At 38.3% G+C, this 27,556-nt stretch overlaps 1 protein-coding gene across 6 annotated transcripts in view; it reads left to right on the top strand.

Moving 5' to 3' along the window:
• Positions 1 to 27,556, top strand: part of ELMO1 (engulfment and cell motility 1) — a 304,241-nt gene that overhangs the window by 111,041 nt on the left and 165,644 nt on the right. For all 6 annotated transcript variants that reach the window (XM_038126698.1, XM_038126700.1, XM_038126695.1 and 3 more), the window contains 5 exons: positions 1,373 to 1,524; positions 2,399 to 2,477; positions 6,175 to 6,225; positions 7,664 to 7,786; positions 9,126 to 9,257. In XM_038126698.1, the coding sequence (XP_037982626.1) occupies positions 1,373 to 1,524; positions 2,399 to 2,477; positions 6,175 to 6,225; positions 7,664 to 7,786; positions 9,126 to 9,257 (537 nt within the window). The remainder of the gene's footprint in view (positions 1 to 1,372; positions 1,525 to 2,398; positions 2,478 to 6,174; positions 6,226 to 7,663; positions 7,787 to 9,125; positions 9,258 to 27,556) is intronic.

Below are 27,556 nucleotides of genomic sequence, written 5' to 3'. Positions count from 1 at the left end.
TTGGTGTAGGATGTTCCTGCTGTGGTAATGCAAACCAAGTAGCAGATCAAACAGCAACAAGCAAAAGTGTTGAAATAGATTAGAAAAAGAAAAATCTGTCCCTCTTTCTTTCTTGTCTCCAGCCAAAGTTGGGTGTTTGCTCCTTCAGTACTACTTAAGGTGTCACAAGTGCAAAACAATACCATACAATGTCCATGTGTTAACATTTTAATGTGAGTTTTAGTGCAGCTGGACAGCTTGTAAGGGCAAGCATAGGGCAGGCCTTTCTCCCTCCTAAAGGGAAGCAATTCTTGGGTCTCAGCAAGCATCCAGGATTGGAAACAGTAGTTATGATTACAGTAGTGGCTTGTAGCAGGAATACTGAAGAGATGTGTGACATTTTCTGGAAGGAACATATCAGGCACAGCAGGGCCACTGTAATCTGTTACTTGGCTGTAGACAGCAAGTAACTGTGGTCACAGTACACTTAAGTCTGTACTTTCTTGGGTGCCTTTCATTTTGACTGTGCTGGTGTTGGTGTACTTGAAGAAAACCCCTGCAGTTCTCACTTTCTGCATCAGCAGAAGGCAGGTTTCTTCCCGGGAAGCTGGGTACATGGGCTGGGCAGCATGCGGGGAATGCATGTTGCCACATCTTACTGCACAGCTGTGTTGACTCTGCAGATGAGTGTGCAGCTTGTCATTGCCACACTGCAAAACAGCAGAGGTCAAAATGGTTTTAATTAATGTGCCATTTGCTTGTGGCAGTTTGCAGTAAAAGGGAAGGTTATTAATGAAAAGCTGGACTCTAGACAGAGTTATGGAACCAGTTGTGATCATCAACAGAGTTTTAATTGGTAACCTGGAAAGAGCTTCCAGCATTATTGGTAGCACTAAGAAGAAGAAAAAGGCATGTTTTTCTAGATTGTGTTTTGCCAGAAATCTAGATTATAAGCTTCTCTTTTGAAACATTTGCCTTAAGCCTATATATTTTTAGCCTGTACAAATTTTTTTCTGGAGAAAATGAGTATTAGTTTCCTTGTTTTTTCCAAAATTTTCTACACAGAAAATAGAATTGTTGAATATTTTAGTGCTGATTTATCATGTTTGTCATGTAATGATGAAGCATACATTTCAGTCATGTGAATATGACTTATTCAAAATAACAAAATAACCTTTGGTGACTTGTGCCAGCTGCAGACCCTGTGCCACTGTGCTCTTTGGTGGTATGTGTTGTGCCTGGTTGATCATTTTCAGGTATTCACTGATAACTGGCATGTGGACAAGACTACCTTTTATTCTAATGCCTTTCTGAACCACGCTGGCGGTTTTCTTTCTTATCTTTCCCTGTTTTCATGACTAGATGCAAATTCTCTGAATGATTGTATTTGCAGATAGCAAGCTACGTCAACAAATTTGCCTCGGACATCTCTATCTTGCAACGGTCGCTGGCAATCCTGGAATCGATGGTGCTCAATAGCCATGACCTGTACCAGAAGGTAGCACAGGAGATCACAATTGGGCAGCTAATCCCACATCTGCAGGGGTGAGTGGATTTGACTACCGCTTGGTACGGATATTTTTTCCCCCCCCAAAATAGCACAACATTTGGAGAAAAAACAGTAGTATAAAGACCAGCAACCTCCTTTATGATTTCTGCCTCCACTACAAGTGACTGCATAACTGGTAACAGTCTTTCTGGAGTTGCCTGGTCGTTAGGTTTTAGGGCTTTTTTTTATTTTGTTTTGTTTGTTTTTCTATAAGCTACCTATGTAATTGGTAGTGGGGAACAACTAGAAGAGCACCCTGTGGTAATGAAATGCTTAATTAGCATACAGATAGGGCTGTTTTGCTTGCCAGACTCTGGGAAATGTGTAAGACAAAAATTGCTCAACTTTTGCTGAATGTGTATTTGAAAAAGGAAGGGCTTTTTCTTAAATAGTAATGTGAAGTGCTTAAATGAATGGAAGCTGCCTCTTGTAGCATAGAGTAACATGCTGTGCATGGTTATGCTTGTCTCCCACCTGGGACACTTTCAATGCACCTGAAAAGCTTTAATACCAGCAGGTTCATTTCCAGAAGCCTTTAGGGAAGATTCCTCTTCCTATCTCCAGCTGTTGTGCACCTGATGGAAACCGGTTGTCAGACTCTTGCTATGATCAGTGGAGGGTCAATGGCAGTTCAAGGAGTAGTTCATTCCACCTTTTTTGAATTCTGAGTCTCCCTTCAGGACATCATCTCTCTCCCAATAATGGAGAAAGCCTGGTCATGACCAACCTTGGTCACCTAACTTACATGGTTAACATGAAATGCAAACAGCTCCTCCACTTCTACCTGCAGACATGCAGCTGGAAGATCAGTTTCTGCAGCTCATGTGCATTTGTGTTCTTCTCTCACATTTACAACATTGTTCCTAACAGGACAGACCAAGAAATCCAGACGTACACCATTGCGGTAATAAATGCACTCTTCCTTAAAGCACCGGACGACAAGAGGCAGGTAAGTTGATGGGGATTGTATACCTATGCATCTGTGGGAGAAAAAGTGTTTCATATATTCATACCTGTAGTTGTGCCATCACACTTTTCCTGCACTTAATTCAAACTGAAACTAGTTCTGTTTCTTCATGCTGGGATATAATTCATTTTAATGGAACTACCTCCATCTTGCGCCAGTATTAGGAGGGATTAAGCATTCTTCCATGCTTTTGTAGTTCTGTGACCTCATATGAACCATATTGACTGTGGCTGGCTGTAGTATTTATTGTACTGAACTCTTTGCCAGCACAGCTTGTAAACCCAGGCTGTTTTTTGGTAGAATGTTTCCCCCCAGATTTTTTATTAAAAAGTGTGTTTCTTTTGAAAACAAAAATATCTTTCCATGTAAGCTTTTAATGACTTTTATAGTGTGCTATTTTAGTGCCAGATATCAAGAAATATTTCAAGATTGCTACTTGATGTTAAATGGGGATGGAATGTGAAGCATTATGAAATAGTGAAGTTTTATCCATGTGTATAAAGTTACTAGCACGTGTCAAAACAGATTTAGGCATTTATTTATTTAACATTTCTGTCACCAGGAACAGTGATGATAATTCTTGTGGTGACATACTGTTACTGTCCAGAACAAGTTCACTGAGAGTTGCTGATCAGTTCTGACAAGGGCTTTCCTTAGATTTGCATTTTTAAATGCTGGTGACTGTTTAAACAAACATCAAAGTCCTAATGGGGGTTTTTCAGGGGGGTTTGGTTGGTATTTTTGGTTTTTGTTTTTTGTTCTTAAAGATATGTTTAGCATTGCAAACAGGGAAAAGTAAACCCATGGCTCTTCCACCCCTCACCCCCTCTTTTTTCCTTCTTCCTCCAATACAGTTTTCTGTAACTAAGGCAAGAAGGCACCTAATAACCAAAAATTAGAATAAAAACTTTTCTTTCAATTTTGGCATAAATTTCTAATAGATACTTGTAAGAAACCCAAATATTTTGCTTTTTTTGTATTTGTGAATAGTTGCTGCAGTGTTTCTGTGAACAGTATGCCTAATCATAGTTGAAGTGTAGGAGCAGTGTCATATGTAGATAAGACTTTAGTATTAATCAGTGGGCATGTGTTCCTTGAATGACAGTAACACAGTGTATTGCCAGCAAGCAAAACTGTATCTTGCCAACAGTGCAACCACCTAGCGAGGCTGGCAGTGAGCCAGACAGACTTCACCTGTAGTACCTGCTGCTGTGACACAAAACTGTTAGTCATGGAGTTTATGATCATCAGGAGATAATGATCTGCTTTGGCTTTGAAAGATAATCGCTCTGACACTTGCAGAAATTTTTCCTCAGCCTTTAATAACCCAGAATATGCAGTCAGAATGTGCTCGGTTTCTCTTTATGTCAGTCTTGTGGTTAATTAGTAAACCATACAATAGAGAAGGTAGGTGTCCATTGCCTTCCTAATAGCATTAACAGATGGCACTTACTGAACTCTGTCTTTCTAAGACAATGAACCGAGGTGATGAAGTCTCTCATGTAATTATCTGGTGATGGGCACTCAAAAGTTAATGTTCAGCACTCACTGCTTAATATTGTTAGAAGTGAGAAGCTGCACCAAAACTCATATGACTCTGGGAAATTTGGCACCCTCTCTGTTGCCGACTTACAGGCATGATGTGGATGGCTGCTCTGCAATTAAGGAGGGGATTTAAATTGGCACTGCTGTCTGAATTCTTTCCCCTCACTTTTTTTTTTCCTGTCACTCTGTTTCTGTAATGCAAAACCCAAGAAGTCCGAGATTTTTCTTTTTAATGAGGACTCCCTGGTTGCTTTGCTTGCTTTTCTTCTTCTGCCTCTGTCAAGGACCAAATCATCTAGAGAAACCTAGGTTATTAATAAAAAAAGAAAAAAAAAAGTCTATTGGGAAAGAGCTGAGAGTGTGAGCATTGAAATGATACTGTGAATGTTTGAAACACTTTCGCATTTGTCTGCATTTTTTTGCAGAGACGTTGCTATGGGAAATGAGATGGCAAATTTGGTCAGATAATTCTTGTTCTCATCAGCTGGGACATTACTTTTATTAGAAGAGGCAGCTCATTAGCTACTAATATAGCCTTTTTGGAGACAGAGTTGATTTTGATGCAATAATTGGTTTTTTTGAACGCTTGTTGCTTCAATCAATTTTAGTCCAGTGACAAAAAATCCAGAATCTCAATAACAGCTTTTTAAATGATAGCTATGAGAAAGAAACAATTTTATAATCTTCTAAAAAGTAATTAGAAGAGTTTCCTTTTTATTATTTTCTTTGCATTGAATGCAGAAATACCATCTTATATTCTGTACCTGTTAATCTTTTGGCAGTGGGTACATAGTTTGACAAAAATCCAGCCAGTCTGTTCCAAGCAAGACTGAAGTATATCATGTGCCTGGCACTCCCCCTACAGCTCAGTTGCACATTTCTGGAAGAGATGGAACCATCTATATCATCCATTCCTTTGCTTCTTTGCAGTTATGTGCAATTGAAACCGCGTAGCCAGAAAAGACTTAAAACCTGAAGCTGAGTTTCTCTTGTCTTTGGTCCCTTGTTCCTTTATCACTGCCATGTTCTGTTGCATCACTCTTTATTTGGTACAAGAAAAAGAGTTCAACATCTCTGACTGCCTCCCATCTCACAATAAGAATTATTTTCTGTTTCTGAGCAAGTTCTCGCCCAACACTTGCTTTATTTACAGTTTCCGCAGGTGTGTTTTAGTCATCCATCCTTTGTATGTTTAATGTTATAGTCTCAGTTTTTCTGTCTTCTAGGGGATTTTTTTAATATATAAAAGTGACTAGTATTTATTCTACATTGGTCTTCATCTCTCATGAAGTTCAGCAGGAATGCACTGCATGTGCAAACGGGTCTCTCATTCACACACACACAAACACACACACATTTCTATACTGATGGAAAAGCTCATGGAACTTAAAAACAGGGCAAGGTCTTGTAGGTATGGTTAAGATTAGACTTTTATGCTTGGTAAGTGTAAAATATTCCCTCCTATGCCTTGTAGGACAGTTTGCAGCAGGGACAGCTGGGATCAGCTGCTTAAATGTTAAGGGAAAATCATATTCACCTCGACAGTGATTTCAGACAGGTCTAGAAAGAAAAGTTAATTTAAAACAAAAGAGTGGACCAATGTCAACATTGCCACTAAAATACAGGGGAGAATTGTCATTTTTTATAATGAAACAGTACTGAATTGTAGGCTGATTTATTGAATGGAAGTTAGAGCGCTTGATTTTAAAACAGCTGAAATATCAAAGAAAATAAGCATTTTATTTGACATCTTGTTTTAAACTCCTGGCTGGCTTCCAGTCCATGCTTTCTTCTGTATTGTTTATGGGGGAAAGTTGTGCTTGAACAAGCATGTAAATACTCTCTTGAACCCACAGAGGGCTCTTCTGAAATCTTTCGCTGTGGGTTTTGGATCACCAAAGCCCTCAGCTTGTGATGTACTTTTAACTATCTTGGTCTCTCTTCTCATGGTATCCTGACTTTGTGAACCCCAAATAATGCACACAGTGCTAATGCTGATGTGCGCTTCCTTTCATTTATAAGTAACAATGCAGAAACGTAAGACCTTTTAAGCCAGTGTGTTTTTCTAGCTATGACATTAAAATATCTGCTTCTGGCTAGTTTTTAATTTTTTTTCTTTTTTTTACTAAATCAGGAAATGGCAAACATTTTGGCACAAAAGCAGCTTCGTTCTATCATCTTAACTGTAAGTATATGGTTGTCTAAGTTACTGTTCAGTAGGAGAGAGAAAAGGTGACTCAATTTTTTGTTTTCATAGGTCTTAATACATTTTAATTGCCTCTGTGTCTTGAAGCCTTGTAATATAGAAGATAAGGTTTAAATGGTGGTTGAATGGGTTCAAAACTGCTTTTTGGAAGGGTTATTTTCCCAGTCAGAAATTGTGGGTTCTTCATGAAAATACAGTATTAAATATCTCCTGTGTTTTTTGGTTCTTTTGATTATTCTGTCTTGATTGACACAATTCATCATGACTTGCACACAAGAAGCATGAATTAAAGCTAATGAAACAGTTAATGAATATAATATCGAAGACCTGCATCTGCTATCATGGAAAATCAGGGATTTTGCCTTTGACATTTGAGTAGATCTTCAATGCAATGAGGGAAAATCTTTCTCTGTAGTGAGTGTAAAATGAACGAAACAACAAACAACTCCTCACACTTTCTCATTTGCTATCATAATTTCACTGATGCATATAAAACCCCCCAGAATTTATTTCAGAAGGTCTGCTTTTATACTGGTTGAGTTCTTTAAAAGTTTGGAACAGTCATAAGGATAATTATTGTTTATTTACTGTCATAAAATGCTTCAGTGCCTTTTGGCAGACAGATTCTTTTATTCTCTGGAAATGTACAACATCTGTTGATGTATCCAGCTCCCACTTGATGACTCTTTCCTTATGTCCTTTGCTGTGTTTAGAGGCCTGGGTCTGTTTCCCATAAGAAAACTACTTGGTGTTTTTGGCACACCAGGGATTTTTATATTGTCCATCAGTTTTGTGTTTGCTTTTTGAATGGGATAATTCTGCATGTATAGGACATCATATACTAATGTATTTCTAAGTAGGCTTGTTCATATAGATTGGAGTTGTCTAGTAGAGGCAGGATTGTGGTGTGATGCTCACTCCCTGTTGAGTCCTGCCATTCTATTCACTGTATTCTCTGGCTGTGTTTGCAGCCTGAATACTTTTCTGCTCAGACAGCTACTCTCTTAAGTATTTTCTTAATATAATCTCTTAGAAAAAAAAAAAAAAAGAGCTCTAAATAAATAAGATCTCTAAAGCTCTTGGGATGGAATTATTTTTTTCTTTGAAGTGACTTCTCAGCACTGTTTTTTTTTTTTTAATATATACTTTTCAGTATATGCACAGACCCTATCTAGTGCAAAGTCCTGTCTCCTTAAGTTATTTAAACAGTATCTGAATCAGTACTGCTAGTCCTGGTTTGATTTTCAGGGGTGGGGGTGTGTTTGTGTTTGGGGTTTTTTTGGTTGTTTGGGTTTGGTTTTTTTCCATTTCTGAAGTATAGATACACTATTGCATAGCAATCACATACTTAGAAATGGACTGCACGCACGCACTGCAATTTTCTGATTCACCAAAGCCGGTCTCTCTTTCTTTGCAGCATGTTATCAGGGCACAGAGGGCCATCAATAATGAAATGGCACACCAGCTATATGTTCTGCAAGTACTTACCTTTAATCTTCTGGAAGACAGAATGATGACAAAAATGGATCCACAAGATCAAGTAAGCATCTGGCATGATCTGGTCTTAGCAGGAAGACAGCAACTTGTCACTGATGTACCCAAAGCTCTTCACGGAGGAAAAAAACACTTGCTAGGAACATTTACCTAAGTCATTCATTTTTCCTGTCTGTGAAGTTGGGTTATGCTTTTTGGTTGTAGGAAGATGCACAGGCTTTTTCATTCCTTGTGCAAAAGTACGAAATGGCCAGGCAGTTCTTCTCATGTAGTTCCATGAACTGAATTTTCTGTCTTCCTGAGCAGAAGCTCTGAGCAGCTGTCCAGTATTTGTTTCTTTTGTCCCCTTCTCCGAAGCACTAGAGGTGTATGGTCCTCCCTAAAAGTACTTCTGTAGCGCTAAATTAAATGTTTGCATGAAAACTATCTGGTGTGCTAGTGTTGAAGTTAAATTGTGTAACAACAAACCCTGGTTTTGTTACTGGGAACCTATAAAATACTTCATTTGTTTATTGCTCACTGTGTGCAGACATTGACTTTGATGTTGTTCATTGTGCAAAAAGTGACAATCCCTATAGATATTCAAGAGATTTAAATATATTATTTAAATATATGGGTCAATGAGCCATAGGGATGATATTTTGTTTCTTTAATTTTTGTGGCCTTCATTTAAGCTCTGTACAAGGAGGAACCTGATTTCATTTTTAAGCTGAAGTTACCTTAAGACTTGCTAATAGTTTGGAGAAGAGAGGGTGAGAGAGTGAGATAGTTGTAAACATAAGTAACATCATGCTGTAGGATTTTATGCTTCCTAAGTTTGAGATGGAAAAGTTTGATTCTTGGGAATGTACATGCAGTCAATTAGTGCATATCTCCATAGAGAGTGACTAACACAATGTTGTTAATATTGCTGGTAGGGTGGTTATCACTGTCTTGAGACATTTCCAGCTGCAGTAATTCTTCTCTTGCCTATTTCTGCGGTAGCAAAAATGGATAGTTACCAAAATGAATGCAGAGTGCTGAGTCATTTTGTGTTCATCCAGCAAGGTGCTTAAGTACCAGCTTAATTTGAAATGTGTGTAATCTCTTGGCTTCTGTAGTTAAAGTTGTGTAGTCAGAGGCCTTGCTAACATGGGTCCTGCTTCTAGAAGTCAACACTTAAGTACCCACGTGTGAATCTCATTAATGTGAGGACTTTCAAAAGTGGGAACCACGAGGTCATTCTTGCTGACTGTCTCTCCAAGTATGAAATAAGGAATTTGGACAAAAAAAACTTTGAGCATTGGGCAGGAATACCCTGTTTTGAAACACCTTTTGTGGTATTGTTTAATGAAGTGAGAGATCAGTTATTTTAACCAATTTTTTTTAACCTTGTTTTAACATAGGCTCAGCGGGATATCATATTTGAACTCAGAAGAATTGCATTTGATGCTGAATCTGAGCCTAACAACAGCAGTGGCAGTATGGAGAAACGGAAATCTATGTACACTCGGGACTATAAAAAACTTGGATTTATTGTGAGTATTTTTGTGTGGTAGTCCACTGAAAGTGGGTGCATGCATCCATTATAGTACATCATTGCATTAGTCCCTTCTCTTACTTGGTCTTCTATTTCCTAAAAGGAAATAACTTTCCTCGTCTTCCCCAGAAACCCTACTAACTACAAGTGACAGCTTTAGCAGAAGCCAGGGTGATGGAATGGATGCTATAAATTCATTATAAGGGATAGGAAAGGAAGTAGAGGTAGTGGAGTAGCCCTGTATGTTAGGGAGTGTTTTGACTGCCCTGAGCTTGGTAATGGTGACAATAGGGTTGAGTGTTTATGGGTAAGGACCAGGAAGAAGGTCAATGAGGCAGATTTCATGGTGGGAGTCTGTTATAGGCCATCCAACCAGGAAAAAGAAGCAGGCAAAATATTCCACAAGCATCTGGGAGAAGTCTCAAGATCTCTAACCCTTGTTCTCATGGGGGACTTACCAGCTGTCAGCTGGAAATATGATGCAGCAGAGAGGAAACATTCTAGGAGATTTCTGGAGTGTATGGAGGATAATTGAGGCCAACTGTAGGCAGAGTGCTGGGTCCTGCAACCCTGTGCAATGACCCATACCTGAGGAGGTGTGTCTGGAAAGGTGCTCAGAGGAAAAGAACCTGGGGGTGTTGGTCAACAGCAGCTGAACATGAGCCAGCATGTGCTCAGATGGCCAAGGCCAAGGGCATCCTGGCCTGGATCAGCAATAGTGTGGCCAGCAGGACCAGGGCAGTGATTGTGCCCCTATACTCAGCACTGGTGAGGTCACACCTCGAGTACAGTGTTCAGTAAGAAAGAGACTGAGGTGCTGGAATTTGTCCAGAGAAGGGTAACAAAGCAGGTGAAGGGTCTGGAGCACAAGGCTGATGAGGAGCAGCTGGGGGTGTTTAGCCTGGAGAAAAGCAAGCTCAAGAGAGACCTCATTGTTCCCTACAACTCCATGGAAGGAGTGCAGTAGCCCTGTGGGGGGTCAGTCTCTTCTCCCAAGTAACAAGTTACAGGACTAGATAATTTTAGATTGGATATTCCATAAAATTTCTTCATGGAAAGAGTTGTCAAGCATTGGAGAAGGCTGCCTGAGGAAGTGGTTGAATCATGGACCCTGGAGGTGTTTAAAAGATATGTGGATGTGGATCTTAGGGATATAGATTAGTGGTGATCATAGCACAGTTGGAATCAATTATCACAGAGGTCTTTTCCAACCTAAACAATTCCATTATTCTAGCTGGAAGGAATACCTACCTGAAGTTTAAGCATGTAGTTTTGCATGACATGTCACCACTAGAACCTAACTTTTAATGATATCTTGGATGAACAGGCATTGCCTAATGGATCTGTGACGCCCTGTAAAGTCCTTGTAGTTTGTTAGCAATAATATGGACTTATGAGCACAATAAATCTGAGGTACGACTCTATGGTATTCACTTACAGGACCTCATGTTTTGTTTGCTTGAAGTCCTTCAATCTGTGAATAGGGGATGCAGAAACTCTTGTACTTGCATCTGACTTAGTCAGATGAATTTGATTTCTAGGCTTGCCTTAAATCCTGTTGGGTAGCAGAGCACGATCTGGCTAAACCATTGCACACGTTTATATTAACTAATAATGTGTATTTTTCCTCCTCTGGAAACAGAGCATGCACACATATTGTGAATTAATATCTTGATTTATTGCTTACTCTAGGTTCGCATGCAGTTTTCTTTCTCCTTAGGTAAAATAGTATGCTTCATGTCTCCTGTGATTCATTACTGTCCTGTTGGCCTGGCAGATATACACTGAATTTTGTACAGCAGCCACAGTTACAGACAGAGAGGTTTTCAGCAACCTTGCTCTTGGTGCAAACTGGAGCTTGCTGTGCAGTTTGAGTGCTCTTCCCAGCTCTGTGGCATAGGGCTCAATTCTCCCAAAACCACAAAGGAACTGGGTAGAGCTTTTCTGTGTTCTGAAAGCTGTTTTCATTACTGATGAATGAGGAAAAAATTACCACTGGATCAGGGCTGTTGTATCCGTAAGGAGTAATCAAGTAAATAGATGGGAAGGGAGGAACTTGGCATTTTGGGGTTGCAAGCATGATAGCAAAACTAGTGCTTTGAAGGAGCCTTTGAAGCTCAGTGTGAGGTTGGTTTTTTTTTTTTTTTTTTTTTGTTGACTCATCCCTCAGCTTCATTACTCCCATTTCAGCTGTTCATTGGGAAGCCTACTGAAAACACTCTGGCAGTTGTCAAGGGTAACTGCAGCACTGTTTACAGTTTGATTATGATAGCCATTCAAAAGGGGATGGGGAGCAAAGTTTAGGAGGGAATGGGAACTGGGATTAAAGCAGTGAAGAAAATGTAGGGAAGCATAGTGGGAGATAAGAAGCAATACATGAAAGTAAGATGTGAAAGAAGCATCATAGCAAGAGCCCTAATGGGAGACAGGTTATTCTATTAGCAGTTTGGTGAAGGCAAAGCACAAATAATAAAAATGTCATCAGTGAACTGTGAGGAGAGTTATTCTACTTTTGTACAGAAGCTTTACTTTGAGCTAAGAGTCCAGGTGACACTGCAGGTACAACTTTTTAACAGCTGAAGAGGAGTATTATCTTCCCCACAGGGCTGGGAAAGGGAGCAGGACGCCTTGTGAAACCTGGCTGCTCATCCTAAGCCTCATTCATGGGCAGTGTTCTGACTCCCAGCTGCCTTCACCCCATCTGCTTCTTTTCAATAAAATGTCTTCAGTGCTTTCATCAGCTGCAGGTAGAGATTTACATTACAAAACTGATCATGATCTGAACAGTGTGAGGATAGTCTCCCCTCTGCTTCAGCTGCAAGGCAAAAGAAACCTGCCAAACAAGAGTCTGACTTGGAATGCTGTCATCATTCCACTGGTGCTGATGGTCAGGAAGCCAATTTCTTGAGCTGATTAAATGTTCATTTCAAGGGAGAGAGTAAATCCATGTCTGGCTATTAAGTTGTTCCTGGACTGCTTGTTCTCCTTCAGTATGGGAAATGCAAAAATTCTGTTTATTTTTCTCAGCCACATCAAAAAGCCTTGCCCCACACAAATGTAATGTCAAAAAGAGACCAAGTCGAGACATGGTTTCAGAAGCTTACAATGTAATTTGTAAAACTGCATAGTTTGAAAACTACATTCAGCTAAAGCAACCACAGGACCTCACCAGATGGTTGTGATGACCAAGTAAAGAGATTTTCAGATGAGACAGTTGTGAGATTTATTAAAATGCTAATGAATAAAACAAAAATGACCCAATTAGGAGATCTGGGATACACTCCACCCTATTGAATTATTTATTATTTTCTGAGTCAATTGCAAATTAAATAGCCTGAATACTCCCCATTGTATTTAAGTAAGCTTAATTCCTATAATTGAGGGGGAAAATAGTTACAAGAAATCTCATAATCCTGTATATTTGCATCACAATTCTTTGAACAGCACTGCTGTCATTGAGATGTTGAAATGAATGTGTTTGTTTATAGGCAGCCCTGAACCAATAAGAAACTTAAAATATTAGAAAAAGCAGCTCCAATAATCTCATTCTAGAACAATTTTTCTCAAGCTTTCAGTGTGTAGAGCTTCTGAGGATTTTTGTTTGTTTGTTTGGTTTGTTTTGATTTTCTTCAATTAAATATAAATGGTTTGTATAAATGAAAAAAAGCCAACATGGAAAATGTGTGATTTCATAATTTTGGTGTGCTATACTGGAATTTGCTAGTGTAGCAAAATTAAATGTGGATTAATGAAGGACATACAAAATCAGTAAGAAACTGTCTGATAGAAGGTGACACTTTAAAGGGAAACTGAGAATGGTGGGATGTTCTTTAAAAGTCAGGCATGGGCTGGACTTTTGGGATATTTGTGCTGGTGCCCTAAGAAAGTTAATATATGCTGAAGAAATCTGATGAAACAAATATGTGAAGCGGTGATGGAAGAATCACCATGTCATTCACAAATTAGATGACCTTTTGGATTACAGAAAGGGAAATAATGTCATTTTATGCAGTCATACAAAGAGTAGTGGTGTTCATTTAGGACCCCTGGCAAGAATTTCATCTGCAGGCAAGTATCTTGTATGTGGGAAAAGATAAGAGAGACTGTGTAATGTAGACACAAAAAAAGTTGAATGTTTAGCTAGGATTTATCTGAAAAGATATTTTCAGAACGTATGAACTGTTAAAGCCATTTTTTGCATTTCTTAGACATCATATAGAACATTATATTATCTCAGTAAACTCTGCAGTAGCTTGTGGACTGACTGAATGCAGGTTGTGTGCAGAGGGTGAGGTTCCTGCAGTGATGAGGTTCTTACAAGAGCTGACTTAAAAAATTTGCCTTTTTAGCCAGTCAGCCTAAATGCTGTGTAAATCTCAAGTGTGTGTGCCAATGCTGAGAGAGAGGAAGTGATGTGTAAGGTAAAAGGCAGTGATGGCAATTCATTTATAGGAAAGATTTTTAATTGGAAAGCTTGGGACAAAATTTGCCGCATCTCTAAAGATGGAGATCAATTAATTATGAAAACGTTTATACATTTCACAATGGTGGGTCCAGGAAACAAAGCACGTGAGGACTGTGTGAAAGAGCAAAAAACACCAACAACCAAGGTTGCTTAGAGCAGTCTGAAGTAAGACATGAATAATTAGATGTATGACTTAAATGGCCGCATAGTTGATTTGTTAGACATTGCAAAAACTTTCCAATGTGAGGAGAAGCAGCACCAGCACTGCTAATTTGGAGGATTTGTCCAAAAAGTTTTGGAAAGAAGCTTCAAAAACAGTTGAGAGTTAGCTAAAGCACGCCTTAGGCAAAATATAGGCCTGAGGAACTTCTAAGATTTCTTTCAGACTTGTATTTTTTTTCTCTCCTTCATGTCTCAGATGAGCAGCTACTTAGTTTTATCTTAAGCTACTTATCTTTGATCTACTTTATCTTAGGTCTTTTATCTTTATCTTTTTCAAAAATCCCTTGTTGTACAGCACAGTATCCAAGCAGCACTTTGAAGATAAGAACTAACAGTGTTCTCATAGGTTCTTCTGTGGTGCTTCTCATTGTATCTTGGAATAGTTCATTAGCTGACTGTCCACAATAATCTCCTTGACATCCTGATATATTCCAAGATGGAGTCCCTTGACTCTGCTGAAAGGAGGTTATTGGGAAAATAATTTGGAATAATGTAATTATTACCTTGCAATCATTACCTGCAAGAGGTGCAAACTCCAATGCCTTTAATTGCTACCTAGTAGAGCTGTGGTGAGTGTAATTTCCTAATGTTGACTTGGCAGCTTCTTTTCTCCCCCTTCTCATTTTCATAGCATTCTCTGTGTCCCACCCCTTCCCCAGGATTTGCGAGTGAAGGATTAAGTTTAAGCTTTGGGAAAACAGGGGGGAAAGGTGTTGTTTTAGTGCTTGTTTTCACTTTTCAAATCTGTTTTAATTGGCAGCAAATTGAATTGACTTTACAGAAGTCAAATCTGTTTTGCCCATGATGAAACAGTCTCCAACCTTATCTTGGCCAGTGACCTTTTCCATCCTTTTCCCACCCTTGCTCTGTTGAAGAGGGGAGTAAGGGAGCAGTTGGGTGTGTGCATGGCTGCTGGCCAAGGCTAACACACCACACTTCCTTTCTGTATTTTGCTAACTCTGTCTTTAGGCTGTTTCTGGGGTTATTCACTGAGCTTTGGTAGTTTGGAGGTTCCCTGTGCTGTACAATCATACCTTGCTTTCCAACTTTTTAGCTTCTCTGGCCTTTCTCTCTCAATTTCTTTCCCTAGTCTGGTTTTCCCAGTCCCCTTGGGATCTTTGTTCCATTTTGATATGCAGCTAGATATATCTCCTTCCAACCTGTCTGATCATTCATTCATTCATTCATTCATTCATTCATTCATTCATTCATTCATTCATTCATTCTTCATTCTCCCTGAATTTCCTTTTTTACATCCTCACTCCTTCCTTGTGAGGTGGTTCTCCTCTGGATTTTCCCTAGTGTCCCTCTTTCCACCTCTTCCTCTCACCCTGTTTGTTCTTCCATCAGTATGAAGCCTGCTCAGCCATTTCCAACTTTTGCACTGAAAGTTGTCAGAACTTTCTAAAGACAGACACAAATTGCATTTCTCCTGTGATCCATTTTCAGAAATGGATGGACTAGGTTTAGGCAGATGGACCAAATATTAATCTTTTTCTCAGTGGGAAAATTTCACTTGCCTAGTAAGTGCTGTCCAAGACATTAAAAACTGGGAACAGCATCTAGAAATAGGAAGTGTTGGCCATTTTAATAATAGTCAGCACAAGGAGCCCCACCTCTTAAATGATCTATAGGTAAAATGCTTTTTTTTTTGTTGTTGTTGTTGCCATAAAGTGTGGGGTTCTGACTCAAAAAGTTCAACCACAGTTTGATTAATTGTTTTCTAAAGATAGGCTGCTACCTTTTGCTTGTCATTCTAGGCTGTGAAATAGTTACAAACTAGTTTTGAACAACTTAACTTCAACTGTTGATATATTGAAGCCTACCATCCATGATAAATTATTTGACTGAAGATTTGAGTCACAGGTTTACTGATGATGATGTGTGCGTATCCAAAACACGTTCAGATTTGCAGTGATAGAAAGGGAGTAGATAAAGAATTAGGTTGTTGTGTGATGGTCATTTACCCTTTATTATTGATAGGCAGAAAATAAAGAGTCAAAGTGAAGTCATGCAGTGAAACAGCAGGGCACAATTCTAGGTAATTTGCATGGTGTGGATAAGTGGTAGTCAATTAAACAGTAGATTGAGTTGGGCTCCAAAAAATTAACAGGGCAACGCTGGGATGGAGTTGGGATGCCAAACCCTGCAGGAGTGTGAATAGTCCTTAAATTCTATGGAGTTACTAAAGTCAGCTGGATCTCTGAAGCCTCCTTGTTCCAGCTGGTCATCTGGATTAACAGTACCAGTTTGCCAGACTAGGGAGGATGAAACTTTCCAAGGAGAGTGGGTGAGAGGGAGATGGACAGAAGCAAACACCATGTGATGCATTTACTTGTTTTTCTTGTTATTCTTCTTGAATATTGTTATTGAATATTGTTATTATTCTTGTTGAAGACCTGAGGGTGCTCATCCTTTTTTCTTCATAAAAAAAGAAAGACCTGAATATTTGAAGTCTTACAGTGTTATGAGTTATAGGACCGTGAAAGCCCTGAACAGGAAGCTGAGATTTTGTGATTTGAGACTGAAATCTGGAACTGGTATAAAATGCTGAAAAACTCATCACAAAGATTGTGAGCTGTCGTCTGCAGCTATTTAGTTCTCATCTCACTGTTATTTCCTTCAATGGATGATACTCTGTGGTGATCATAGGTTTTTATCCTTTGGGAAAGCTTTTCAACTATAATAAAAGCAATGAATCCTTACATTTAGATTTTCCTGTTGGGTTTGGCAGTGGCAGAGGAACATCTTTAGAACAATGCTGCATAAATGCCAAACTAGATTTGATCCTTTTAAAATTTAGACCTGATCCTTTTTAAATTTTAGATTGATAAGATTTAATCACTGGCTTAACGGTAGAACAGCATAGATGACAGATTGTCTGTACTACTGAAAGCTATTAGTAGTTTTCCATCCTCCTCCACTCTTCCTACTCCTACAACCCTCTCTTTCTCTACTGTTTCAAAACTTGTGAAATCACTTGTTGCTGTGGAAAAAACCCAACTCTGAACAGATTTTGTTTTGCTGAGATTTTGTTTTGCCAGACCTTCAGGTCAGTTGCCATATTTCTTTATGTAAATATGGCTCCTTCTAAAGTAAAACCCTTTGTCATTTAGTAGTGGCAGCTAATAATTAAGCACCTTTCAGCACAGCAAAATAATGCATGTCTTACAGCACTCTGCCAGAAAGGAGATTCTTCTTATCTCCTTTCACTGTAATACATAGTTTTAATAAGATTTGAATATCCTTTTATTTAGTATACTTTTATTTTATTTGAGTATCCTTTTAATTATTCTTTTATTTATCCTTTAAATTCGCAGATGGTATGTCCAGGTTAAAAAAAAAATAAATAAAAACACCAAAAAACAAAACTACGTTCTGCCCTTTGCCCCTGAAATTCCCCTAATGTTGGACCAGCAGGATAAGACAGGAGTGTACATAGGATTTCTTATCTCGTTTTTATCTTTTCAACCACCAGAGGTTGCTCTTCTCTGCTGTTTGTTTCATTGTCCTGTCATTTCAGTTTGAAGCTAAAATCTTTCGGTAGCTATCTTATAAATAAGCCATAACTGACTTAGTCTTCCAGGTAAGTTTTGGAAGATGCAGAGTAATCATACATATTTATTTCTTGGTGTTAAGAAAGGGTATAGTTGTAATAGTGACTGTCACTGTCAGGATTTGATAATCTTTTAAGTAAAGAGATAGAGTTGGAGTTTCATATGATTGTATTTACATTCATAAACAGTTATTTGGAAGTGTTTGAGACAAAACATGCCTTGAGGATGAGTTCTGTAATTTCTATTTTCACAGAGTGACATTTACCTGTGTAATCCTCTTGCTGTGTACCAGAGTATTGAAAGAACATGATGTAATCACTGGGAATAACAGCCCAGGACCTCAAGTAATATTGACCTTGAAACAGTGAAAACATCTAAGCTGATGTGAATGTTTGAAATGCTTGTGAATTTTATTAATATCGTGTGCCCCATCTTGCTTTCTGCCCTAGCACTGCTGCACTTCTTCTAAGCCTTTTCACTCACAAAGTCCTGACTTTGACACTCACCTCTCACTATTCTCTGTGCCCTTCTACTTACCCTCTCTTTCCACTGCACTCCTGGTTTGCTTTTTTTTTTCCCTCTGAGCTTGGAAGGTGGGGCCAGGGAATGCTCAGGAGAGGCAACATCTTCAGAAAAAGTGTGTTCCAAAGAGATCTGTTAGATTCAGTTAATCCTAAGCATTTATAATGCGGCCAAATGCAGCCCATGTTCAAAAGGAATTTCAAGACTTACACAAGAGCAAGTCTTAAAAGTTCTCCTTGCATAGAATGAGTGGGCTTGGATTTTGACAAACAATTATGTAAAATTGATTTTGTTAGAGCAATGTAGTGCTTAATAAAACATTCCTAAAAATGGTCAAATAATTGCTAAAACTTGCTAAGGCTTTTGCACAGCAAGAAAATGCTAGGTATTCTGTTCTAACACTTAAAATAATTTTAAAGTATCTGAAATTAAAGTTTAAAAATGGAAAGTGACAGACAAGTTGAACTGCAGGTGGTGCAACCAGATTTACCTGTCATTTAGATATTTTTCTCAAGTTTCCCTTTGCTTTTGACATCTTGCTTTCCTGATGTTTCTGTGAACATTGCTGCTTGATAGATCTCAGGCACAGCAACCACAAGAAAGGTGCTGAAGGCCGTGTGAGAAAGGTGAACAAAATGGATGAAGTACAAGAAAAGAAAAAAAGACTATTAGAGTAAGGATATATAAGTGAACTGATGATGATACCAAAGATGTAACCAATGATTTTATTAATCTATACTGGCATTTGGAGGAGCTGCAATCTGCAAGCCACTTGTTAATTTTACAATTAATTATTCTGAATCTAGATGGAGATAATCTGTCTGAAAATGGACTTTTTAGTTTATTTCCTAAAAATAAACTAAAAAAGAAAACCAAAAACAAACCCACAAAGGGTCCATTTCACTTATTGAAGTCTCCACTTTGCTTGTTGAAAAACAAATGAATGTTTTATTTTATTAGATGAATCTTTTTGATTGTTTTACTGTATGAAGTTCAATGTGGAAATCCCACAGAATGTTTTGTAACAGAGTACTTGGATCTTCTCTTTACAGTAATACTGAATGTCTGTCAGGATTGCTTTTCTTTGTAATTCACCTACAGACAGAAATACTTGGTTTCCCCACTGTATATGGCTTGATATTATTTGGAGTACATTGGAATTTCATTTTAAAAGAAAGCTGGTAACTGAAGTGTAATATTTGGCAGCAGAGGGCACCAGTATCACACCAGATGTAAGTTGCTCACTGAAGTTTTTCAACACCTCGCTTTCATGGACACAACCTTTTCAGCCTTAGAAACAGCAGAAATAACTGCTCTGGCTGTAAATTCCCATTTCTCAGTTGAATGCCAGCAGATGTTTGATGTTTAGGCTAAATGATACCTCTGGGGGTTACTTAATTTGGCTTGCATGTTATGGTTTGTTATACAGTGCACTGTAAATATTTTCCTTTCTGGCACTTACTGGTGAGATGTTTTATCCTCCCCAAAATAACAGTTTGTTCCTGTGTTCTGAGTGTTTTCCAGCCTTCTGTAGGTTCTGTGGCAGGGTCATTTTCTTGCAGTCTGGGATTTTTGGTTGTTTTTTTGGTTGTTTTTACCTGCCAGGAGTTTCTACAGATCTGTAAAAGACAGGATTTTGTAAATGTACTTATAGATCTAATCAGAAAAATTTACATTTGATGCCAGCTACATTCTGCAAATGTGAGGATTAGCAGCAAATTGATTTTCAAACCTGAGAGGAAAAACCCAGGAACACCTCAAGTTTACTCTCATGCTTGGGGCTGTAAGGAACTCACCAGTGTGAAACCTATTGGGATCTTTCCCATAAGCAGACTTTCATAGTTCTAAGCTGCTGTTTGCCATAAACAAAGTATTCCATGGTTCCATGCCATGGCATGTGCTTGGTGCTAGGCTGTGCTGAAAAGCAGATTCCTTCAGGTAGAACGGAGCACTCCTCACTGAGGTTTGCAACTCTGCAAAGTTCGTGCTGAAGGTCCACTCTTCACACAGACACCTAGATGTGCTGAGATGTTCAAGTCAGTGTGTGGTGGTTAGTGTTTGAACCACAAATCTCTTCGTTGAGCCTCTGGACCACCCTGAGCAGTGCTAGGATGTGTGGGCAGATGCCTGCTAGGCACAAGAAGGGGAGAAGCTTGATTGCCTGCAGCAGTGTGGGGTTTAGATGTTGGATGCTGTTAGCTATTTCCCAATAAGCATCTTCTGTGGAAAAGCCACTTGGGTCCAAGTATTCAGGCAAAGCAGTCAAGCCCACACACCACACTTGCCATGGCTAGCTCAGCGAAGAGAGACAGAAGGGCCTTTTGTATGATAAATTCCAGAGAAGGTTTATTCCAGCATGCCAAAGGGAAATCAGAGCCGAAACATCAAACCATGTGCTGTGCACAGGTTTAAGAGGGGGTCAGGGGCCAATGGTCTGAGGGCACAGGGGTGGTGCAAAGGGCATTGGCCCACAGGGAAGATAGGGCCAGCCACCAGGGATACCACAACCAATGAGGGAACAGGGAAAGGAGGAACCACTAGAATTTGGGACATATAGGGAAAGGAACCGGGATGGATGCAAGGCTCCATGGGGGAAATCTTCTCTTTCAGCCTTGGTGGAGACTCTGTGGTGTATTCTTCCAAGGCAAGGCCCTGGGGATTTCCCTGAAGGGTTCAAAGGATTCCATGACTGCTCTATGTGTGAGTGAGGGTGTAACCCCTCCCAAGAGAGAGGTGTGATCTCCTCTGGCCACAGGCGCAGATGCTGTTGGGGTACATCACATCTTCTCAGCCAAGTGTGATTGCAGTGTGGAATAAATATGCAAGAATGAAAAAAAACCAAAACCTGAGACTTATCTGTAAATCCCAAAGACAGGGCAATTTTTCTTCATTGTCAGACTGCTGTCTGCGGATCCTGGGTGTTAACAGAAGAATGCAAGAGAATTACTGCTGTTTGGAGGCGTGAGATTTTAAGTGGCTTGGAGAAAACTTGAGGAACTTTTTTCTTATTAAGGAAAATGGGTTATGTTGTAACCAGGAAAGGCAGACCTGATGACATCTGTGCAATAAAGAATTACTAATTTTGTATAAAGTTGGTACTGTTGATCTAAGCTGATACACACAGGATGAGGTCACTGGATCAGGTGTGTCTTTATAGCGACTAATAAGAGACACCACAAAATCCATATGTTAAAGCTGCTGTTGTTGTTTACCATGCAGCTGCATGTGATTTCCCAGGACTATTTGTCTGGAGCTATGGGCATCTAGCACCTTGAACATTGGTAAAATTAATAAACCAGCTTTTTGCCATATGCAGCTGAATTCTTCTTAGGTTTAGTCATTCCAGAGGAGAACAGATTTAAAATAAAGGGAAGAAAAATCTTGATGGGCCACTGAGCTTCTTTGACCTTTCAGTATCACTTCAACAATGAAGACAAAACTAACCAGAAGGAAATATCTATGATTGTGTGTCTGTGGGGCTCTGTATAACATCTCTCCTTTTGTGTTTTGATTTTTTAATTATTTATTTCATTATTTTGTTCTTATTATAAGTATTAGTTGAAGGAATTCTCCTTTAAATCAATTTCTTAATGAAGATAGTTGTTTCGAGAAGGAGGAATAAAAGGTTGATATTTTAGTATTTATACCTTTTCCAGTATTTTCAATTACAAACTTGTAAAATGAAAGTATTAAAATCTTTGTGATTTGAAAAAGCATGCTTCTCTTGAAGCAAATTCTCTAACAAATGTAAATGTGCTGATTTAAAGTTAGTCACAATGAAGTACTACATTTCTGTTTTTGGTTGTTTGTTTTTTTTCTTTTATATATATACTACTTATGGTTTCACTGAATAGTTTTCTTTGCCATGTGCATCCCAGTTGTGAACTCGTGGGGGCAGGCAAGCTCTGTGGATTTGGTTGTAGTTGGGCTGAATAGTTTGTTTCAAGTTTGTTTCATAACAGAAGAATTATTTTCTGACTCCTTCACTGGGAGATGGATGGACCTTGGATGTCTTTCTCTGGATGTTATGTACCACACATCTCAGAATTTGCACATATGAAAAAAAGGAGAAACATCCCTCACAAAACTGATCAGATATAATGACATGTCAAATCTTTTGTTGTGTTGGCTTTGTCTGTTTCACAAGACTTGGTTTAGATGATTCTAGACAAACCCTTGCTCGGTATTAAATGATGGTAGTTTTGTAAAACTGTGTCAATTCAATTTAATGTTAATTACAGCAAATATTTTATTTAGGTTGATGAAGTTTTTCAGTGTATGCAGGCATGCAAACAGATATGTGTGTTACTTACATGTGGATATTGCTTTTTCCTCCTCGTCTCATTCCTCATGGGGTTTTTGGCATGTTGTAATATTTAAAGGACAGTAAATAGCATAGCATGCAAAATATTTAGGCTTTCTTCAGTTACAAAGAGTTACAAAAATTCTTTTTAAATATGTGATTTCATTAACTGAGGCCTGAGAATAAATTCAAAGACAAGGAAGAAATGCATATTATTTTAAAATAAATAAATAAATAAATAGTTTATTTTAAAATAACCAATTTATTTCCCCAAATTAAAAATACCTTCATATCTGAATTCTGAATATTTTCGTAGTTAAATGTAGTCCACTGGGTACATAGCCCCCACATAAAATCATAGAGTAGTAGAGACATGTCTTCTTTTGAAAATTACTTATTTTTAAAAACAAAATCTCCCTATATTTTGGTGCAGCTCCATCCTCTTTATGACATTTGTCTGGAGGAGGATGAAGGCAGAGCAGAACAGTACCCAGACATGCAACACATAGCATTTTGCAGAGCCCAACTCCAGTCAGAAGAGCTTCACATTCCTGGAGAGGGAGGCAGAAAAATGGAACTGAAGTTCAAGGGAACTGAAATTCTCTAGTGAATGGATCGAGTGGTTTTTTTAATCTTTGTGGTTTGTTTTGGGGATTTTTTTTTTTTGGTTGTATATATTTTTTATTACCTTGCTATTGAGGACAGATGAGGGTATCCTACAGAATGGGCATAGATTATTGCTGATTTAAGGCAGAATATGGACTCAAGGGTTTTAGGAGTAATTGGTCTTATATTCCAAACCTGTCCCTGACATCTACAGAGCCTGGCTGCTAGAGCTGGTAATTTTGTCTTTGGGAATGTCTATCCAAAGCTAAAATATCACATATGTTGACAACTCCTTTGCTGTAGATTAGTTTTCATCTTATCCTCTGCAATTATTAGAATCTTGACCTGGTTACAGGTAATAAAAGAAGTGTCAGTTGGTGAACCACCGAGCTCCTAAATGGTAGCTGGCTTTTTCACCCATTTCTGTAGGTCTTTATGCCCAGCTGCAAATGCCATTCCAGGAGCTCTGTTTTCCAGAGCTCTGGGACAGAATTTTCCATTTTAAATTTGGACAGCTGTTGGATCTGGCTGCCAAGCAGCCAGTAGATTCACATGGATGATTGATTTTGAACTGGGGTTTTCTCAGACATAGGGCTGACTTCTCTCCACTGTATTTGAACTCAGCACTGCCTGGGCCTTTCCTTTTGCACATGATAGAGGTTTCAGCCAGCTTGCTTGAAAAGGAAAATCACAAAACCTTTCTACTGAAATATCTAAAGGGAGAGCAGGATCTATCCCAGCTTACCTCGTGATGCTTGGCATTGATTTTAGGTGCTTTTCAAGCTCACTGTTCTCAAAGCAGCACGTATTGTAAAGATGCAAGGATGTCCCCAGCCACCACTGTCATTGGTAGTCATGAAATTCCTAGAGAACTATAATTCATTGCACAAATGGAGTGTCAATCTTCTTGTGCCTACCACAGTACACAAGCATCATATCCTTTACTGGAGATGATAGTTGCTGCAGCAGGAAGGAATTGAGAATCTCACTCTTCAGTGATGACATAGGAGAGAGGCCACTGCAGCAATAAACTGGCTGCTTCACATGTGGCCTCCCTGTAGATGCAAATCCTCAGGAAATAATCTTCCTCTAATGTTTATTTTTACTTGACTGACTTTGATTTTACTTTATTGCTTATATCCCCTTTCAAAGAGAAATTACTTAAATTATAACTGAAAGTTGTTTTAATAAATGCACCTTAAATTTCAGAAGCAAATGTTATGTCAAAAGGTTTAGATAAAACTGCCTGGAGTGTAACTACAACAATGAAGTATTTGCTCTCATAGTAGTCTAAGGCTTAGAAAATTCCAATTCAAGCAGCCCAAGATTTGGCACAATTTGGTTTTGAACTTTTCATTTTACTTAATAAAAAGGTATAGAGATTCTTCTTTTTTCCTTATTGATAGGCAATGTAACTCATTTGTTTGGAGCTTATGCTAAAATACATATATATACTCATTAACTATTTTGTATCTTTTCCTTAAGTTTTGTAAAAAATCTCTGTTAAAGAGCTCTGAATTTCTCCTGAATTATGGAGTCATTATGCTTAAATGATGAGTGGAAGTCACAATCTACTTTACCGAACAGGCATTAAATTTTCCGTAACTCAAAAAAAGCTTTTCATGACAAAATTTAACTTAGGAACACCAAGTCTAACTAATTGACACATTTGATGGGAGTCACAGAGATAAAATTGCTGAGGTAGATTTTGGGTCTTGTGGGTATGACTTCTGTCTAGTCACAAACATTTAATCTGTGTTTAATGCAGTATTCAAGTGTAGAGGGATTAATTTCTTTGGCTTGCTGTTCCTGCTAGCTCTGTTCACACTGTTTTGTCACATAACTCTCTTCTTGCTAGCTTGATATTTCTCCTGCTGGGCAGGATGAGAATTCATGCCTTAGTTTCTATCTGTATAGAGAGGGCAAACTGCTTTAATGACTTTGGTAAAATTAAAGCAGCCATCTCTCAACACACTCCAAAGTCGTAAAAAAGCCTGTATTTATAACAGTAGTTCTTCTGAGGTTGGGGATTCTATGTGCCAGTTCTTCCCAGTGTACTTCATGAGTGTTGTAGTTCAAACAATAAAAAAGTGGCTTGCTGGCCAGGACGTGGGTAATATATTCCATTGTGATTTTGTAAGAGCTGGAGCTTTCTGAAAAACTGTAGCTCTTGGTTGCTCTCCAGCAGCCCTGGCTGGAGGGACACCTGCTTCACACTCTTGCAGCTGAGCCTCTAGAAGGTCTCATGGGAAGGGTCCCTTATTCCCTGCAGTGAAAGCCATCTGGATTAGCTCACATCTCATCCGGCAGCCATTTAATCTAAAGTGGAATGACTTTGCCCAAAAAGTCAGGGTAGACAGGAAATCTGGCAGGGTCTGGCTGTAAAATGATCTGGTAAGCCCAGTAAATAAACTAGTATGGCTTTTAGTTTTTTGACCCAGTCCCAACTATATCTGCAATTGGATGTTTGACTGCTTATTCCATTTTTCTGTAAGCTTAGTGGATATGGTAAGATATCTGAAAGTAATTTTCCATGCTGAAAAAATTTAATTGAAATTACCACATCCCATTGATTCTTTCTATACATCCCTGAGAGAGTACATGACATGTTACTGCTTGATAACTACATTTGCCCAGTAAACATTACTTCAGTAGTAAGAAGTCAATAATCTGTGAAGTGCTAAACACACATTAATTTAAAATCTGCCCTTAGTAACTGAAATAAAACCTGAAAGGTGGCTCACAGTTTTTATGTATTGGACAAGATGTGATCACCTGAGTTACAGCAGTCATTTTGGATTCTTCTAGGCTTTCCAATTATTGGCAGCCTGTAGTGTTTAAGATTTTGGAATCCAAACCATTAGCTCCATGTAATATAGGCATGTGTAAAATACAAAGAATTATGCAAAAGCTTTTTGTCTTGCTTTATAATGTATAATTTATTCATGATTGAAAATATGTAGTGCTTTTGATATGCCTGTTATGGTCTATTTAATGATTTTTAGGTGATTTAATTGCACCTCCTTAACATTCAGATTTTTACAATTTTTACCACTATAGCATCGTTACATGACTGGGTCAGATTTCTGGTGCTGACTTACATAGAACTCTATTGTTCTTTACATTAGTTTACATACTAGCTCAATGAGTTAAGGATACATGGTAGTCAAATTACTGCTTTTTTATCTTTTGTAGGGCAAATGATGTGCATATTGTACTTAAAATTTCTTTGCTATTGAAAGGGTCAAATTTATATTGGTGAGGTCAAACTTGATCCAGCAGGTCTGCTGATTAACATGTTATCTAGGTAGGAATGTGTTTTACTTTCGGAGGATAACATTTGTAGTCTACTAATATGTATCCCAAAGCTGTCACAACAATAACAACAAAAAAAGAAAAACCTCAAAATTTCTACCTGCTAGTAGAAATGGACAAATATTTGACAAAACACGAAAATAAAAAGACCTAGAAATGAGTTTAAGGAAAAATGACCATCATTGTATGCAGATATAATTTTTAAATCTTCATGAAAGTTATATCTAGTAGAAATATATTGGAGGGCTTTATATGTGGTGGAATAATGGGAATATGATTTAAATGACTTTCACTGAAAGTGTCTTAAATTATTTTCTTCATATTCTTTCAAATAAATAGGAGTTACTGAGCTTTGGATACTTCTTACTTGCATTAGAGTGTGGGGTTTTTTGTGGTTTTGTTTGTAGTTTTTTGTTGGTTTGTTTTTTTGTTTATTTTTTTTTTTAATTCAGGAATCCTCCGGATACGTTTTCATTCTACCACTGAGTTCTATTGTAAATTTAAAAAATAGGCTTTGGAAGAAAAAAAGAATCACATTTGCATTTTTAAGTAGTTATCAAGAGAAAAACAAATCTGCTAGTTCTTTCTTTCATTGACTACATAGAGGCTGAAAATTCCCAAGTCACTGTAATACCTCATTTAGTGTGATGATAGAAGTGGTGTGCAACATCATCATCTCTTTGAATACAGTGCTGTTAAATAAAAAGACAAAAATATTTCCTCATTAAGAATTTTAGCTGACTACCTCTTCACAAATGTTGGTTTAATGTAGTATTTTTCCTTATTTGTAATTCTTGTGTAAATGAACAGATGGGAACATTTTGCCTGTAAAACTTCAGGTTTATTTAGGGAAGGGGTAAATGGTGAGTCTCTGTGCTCGTTGATACTTTTAGCATAAGTTTGTCAATTCACAATTCACGTTAAATCTCACTTAAAAACTTCTCTTCTTGTCCTGAGTTCTGAGGAAGAAACTTCCACATATTTACTCTTATGATTTCCCAATTTGATCCAGGGAAGGTTTTGCAGAGGTGCTGTAGAACCAGGTAGGTAATTGCTTTCCTTCCCAGCCCACAGAACAGTGGGTTAGATTTAAAAGGATGAAGAAAATGAGTAAGCGAGTAATTGAAAATGGGAGAAAAAAATTGCTGTCCCTGTTACCTTGGTAGACAGATTGTTCCTTTTTCTGTTAAAAAAAAAATATGACCAGTTTTGAGAGGGTTCATTTTAGAAAGGTGCCATTAAAATTGGATTCTTGTGACATTTGGAAGTTGTTCTATCATTGGCTCTTTTACAGTCCTGATTCTTCC

Source organism: Motacilla alba, chromosome 2, assembly GCF_015832195.1.
Source record: "Motacilla alba alba isolate MOTALB_02 chromosome 2, Motacilla_alba_V1.0_pri, whole genome shotgun sequence".
NCBI lineage: Eukaryota > Metazoa > Chordata > Aves > Passeriformes > Motacillidae > Motacilla > Motacilla alba.
Note: the sequence above shows the minus strand (reverse complement) of the source record. Positions and strands in the feature narration are given on the sequence as shown.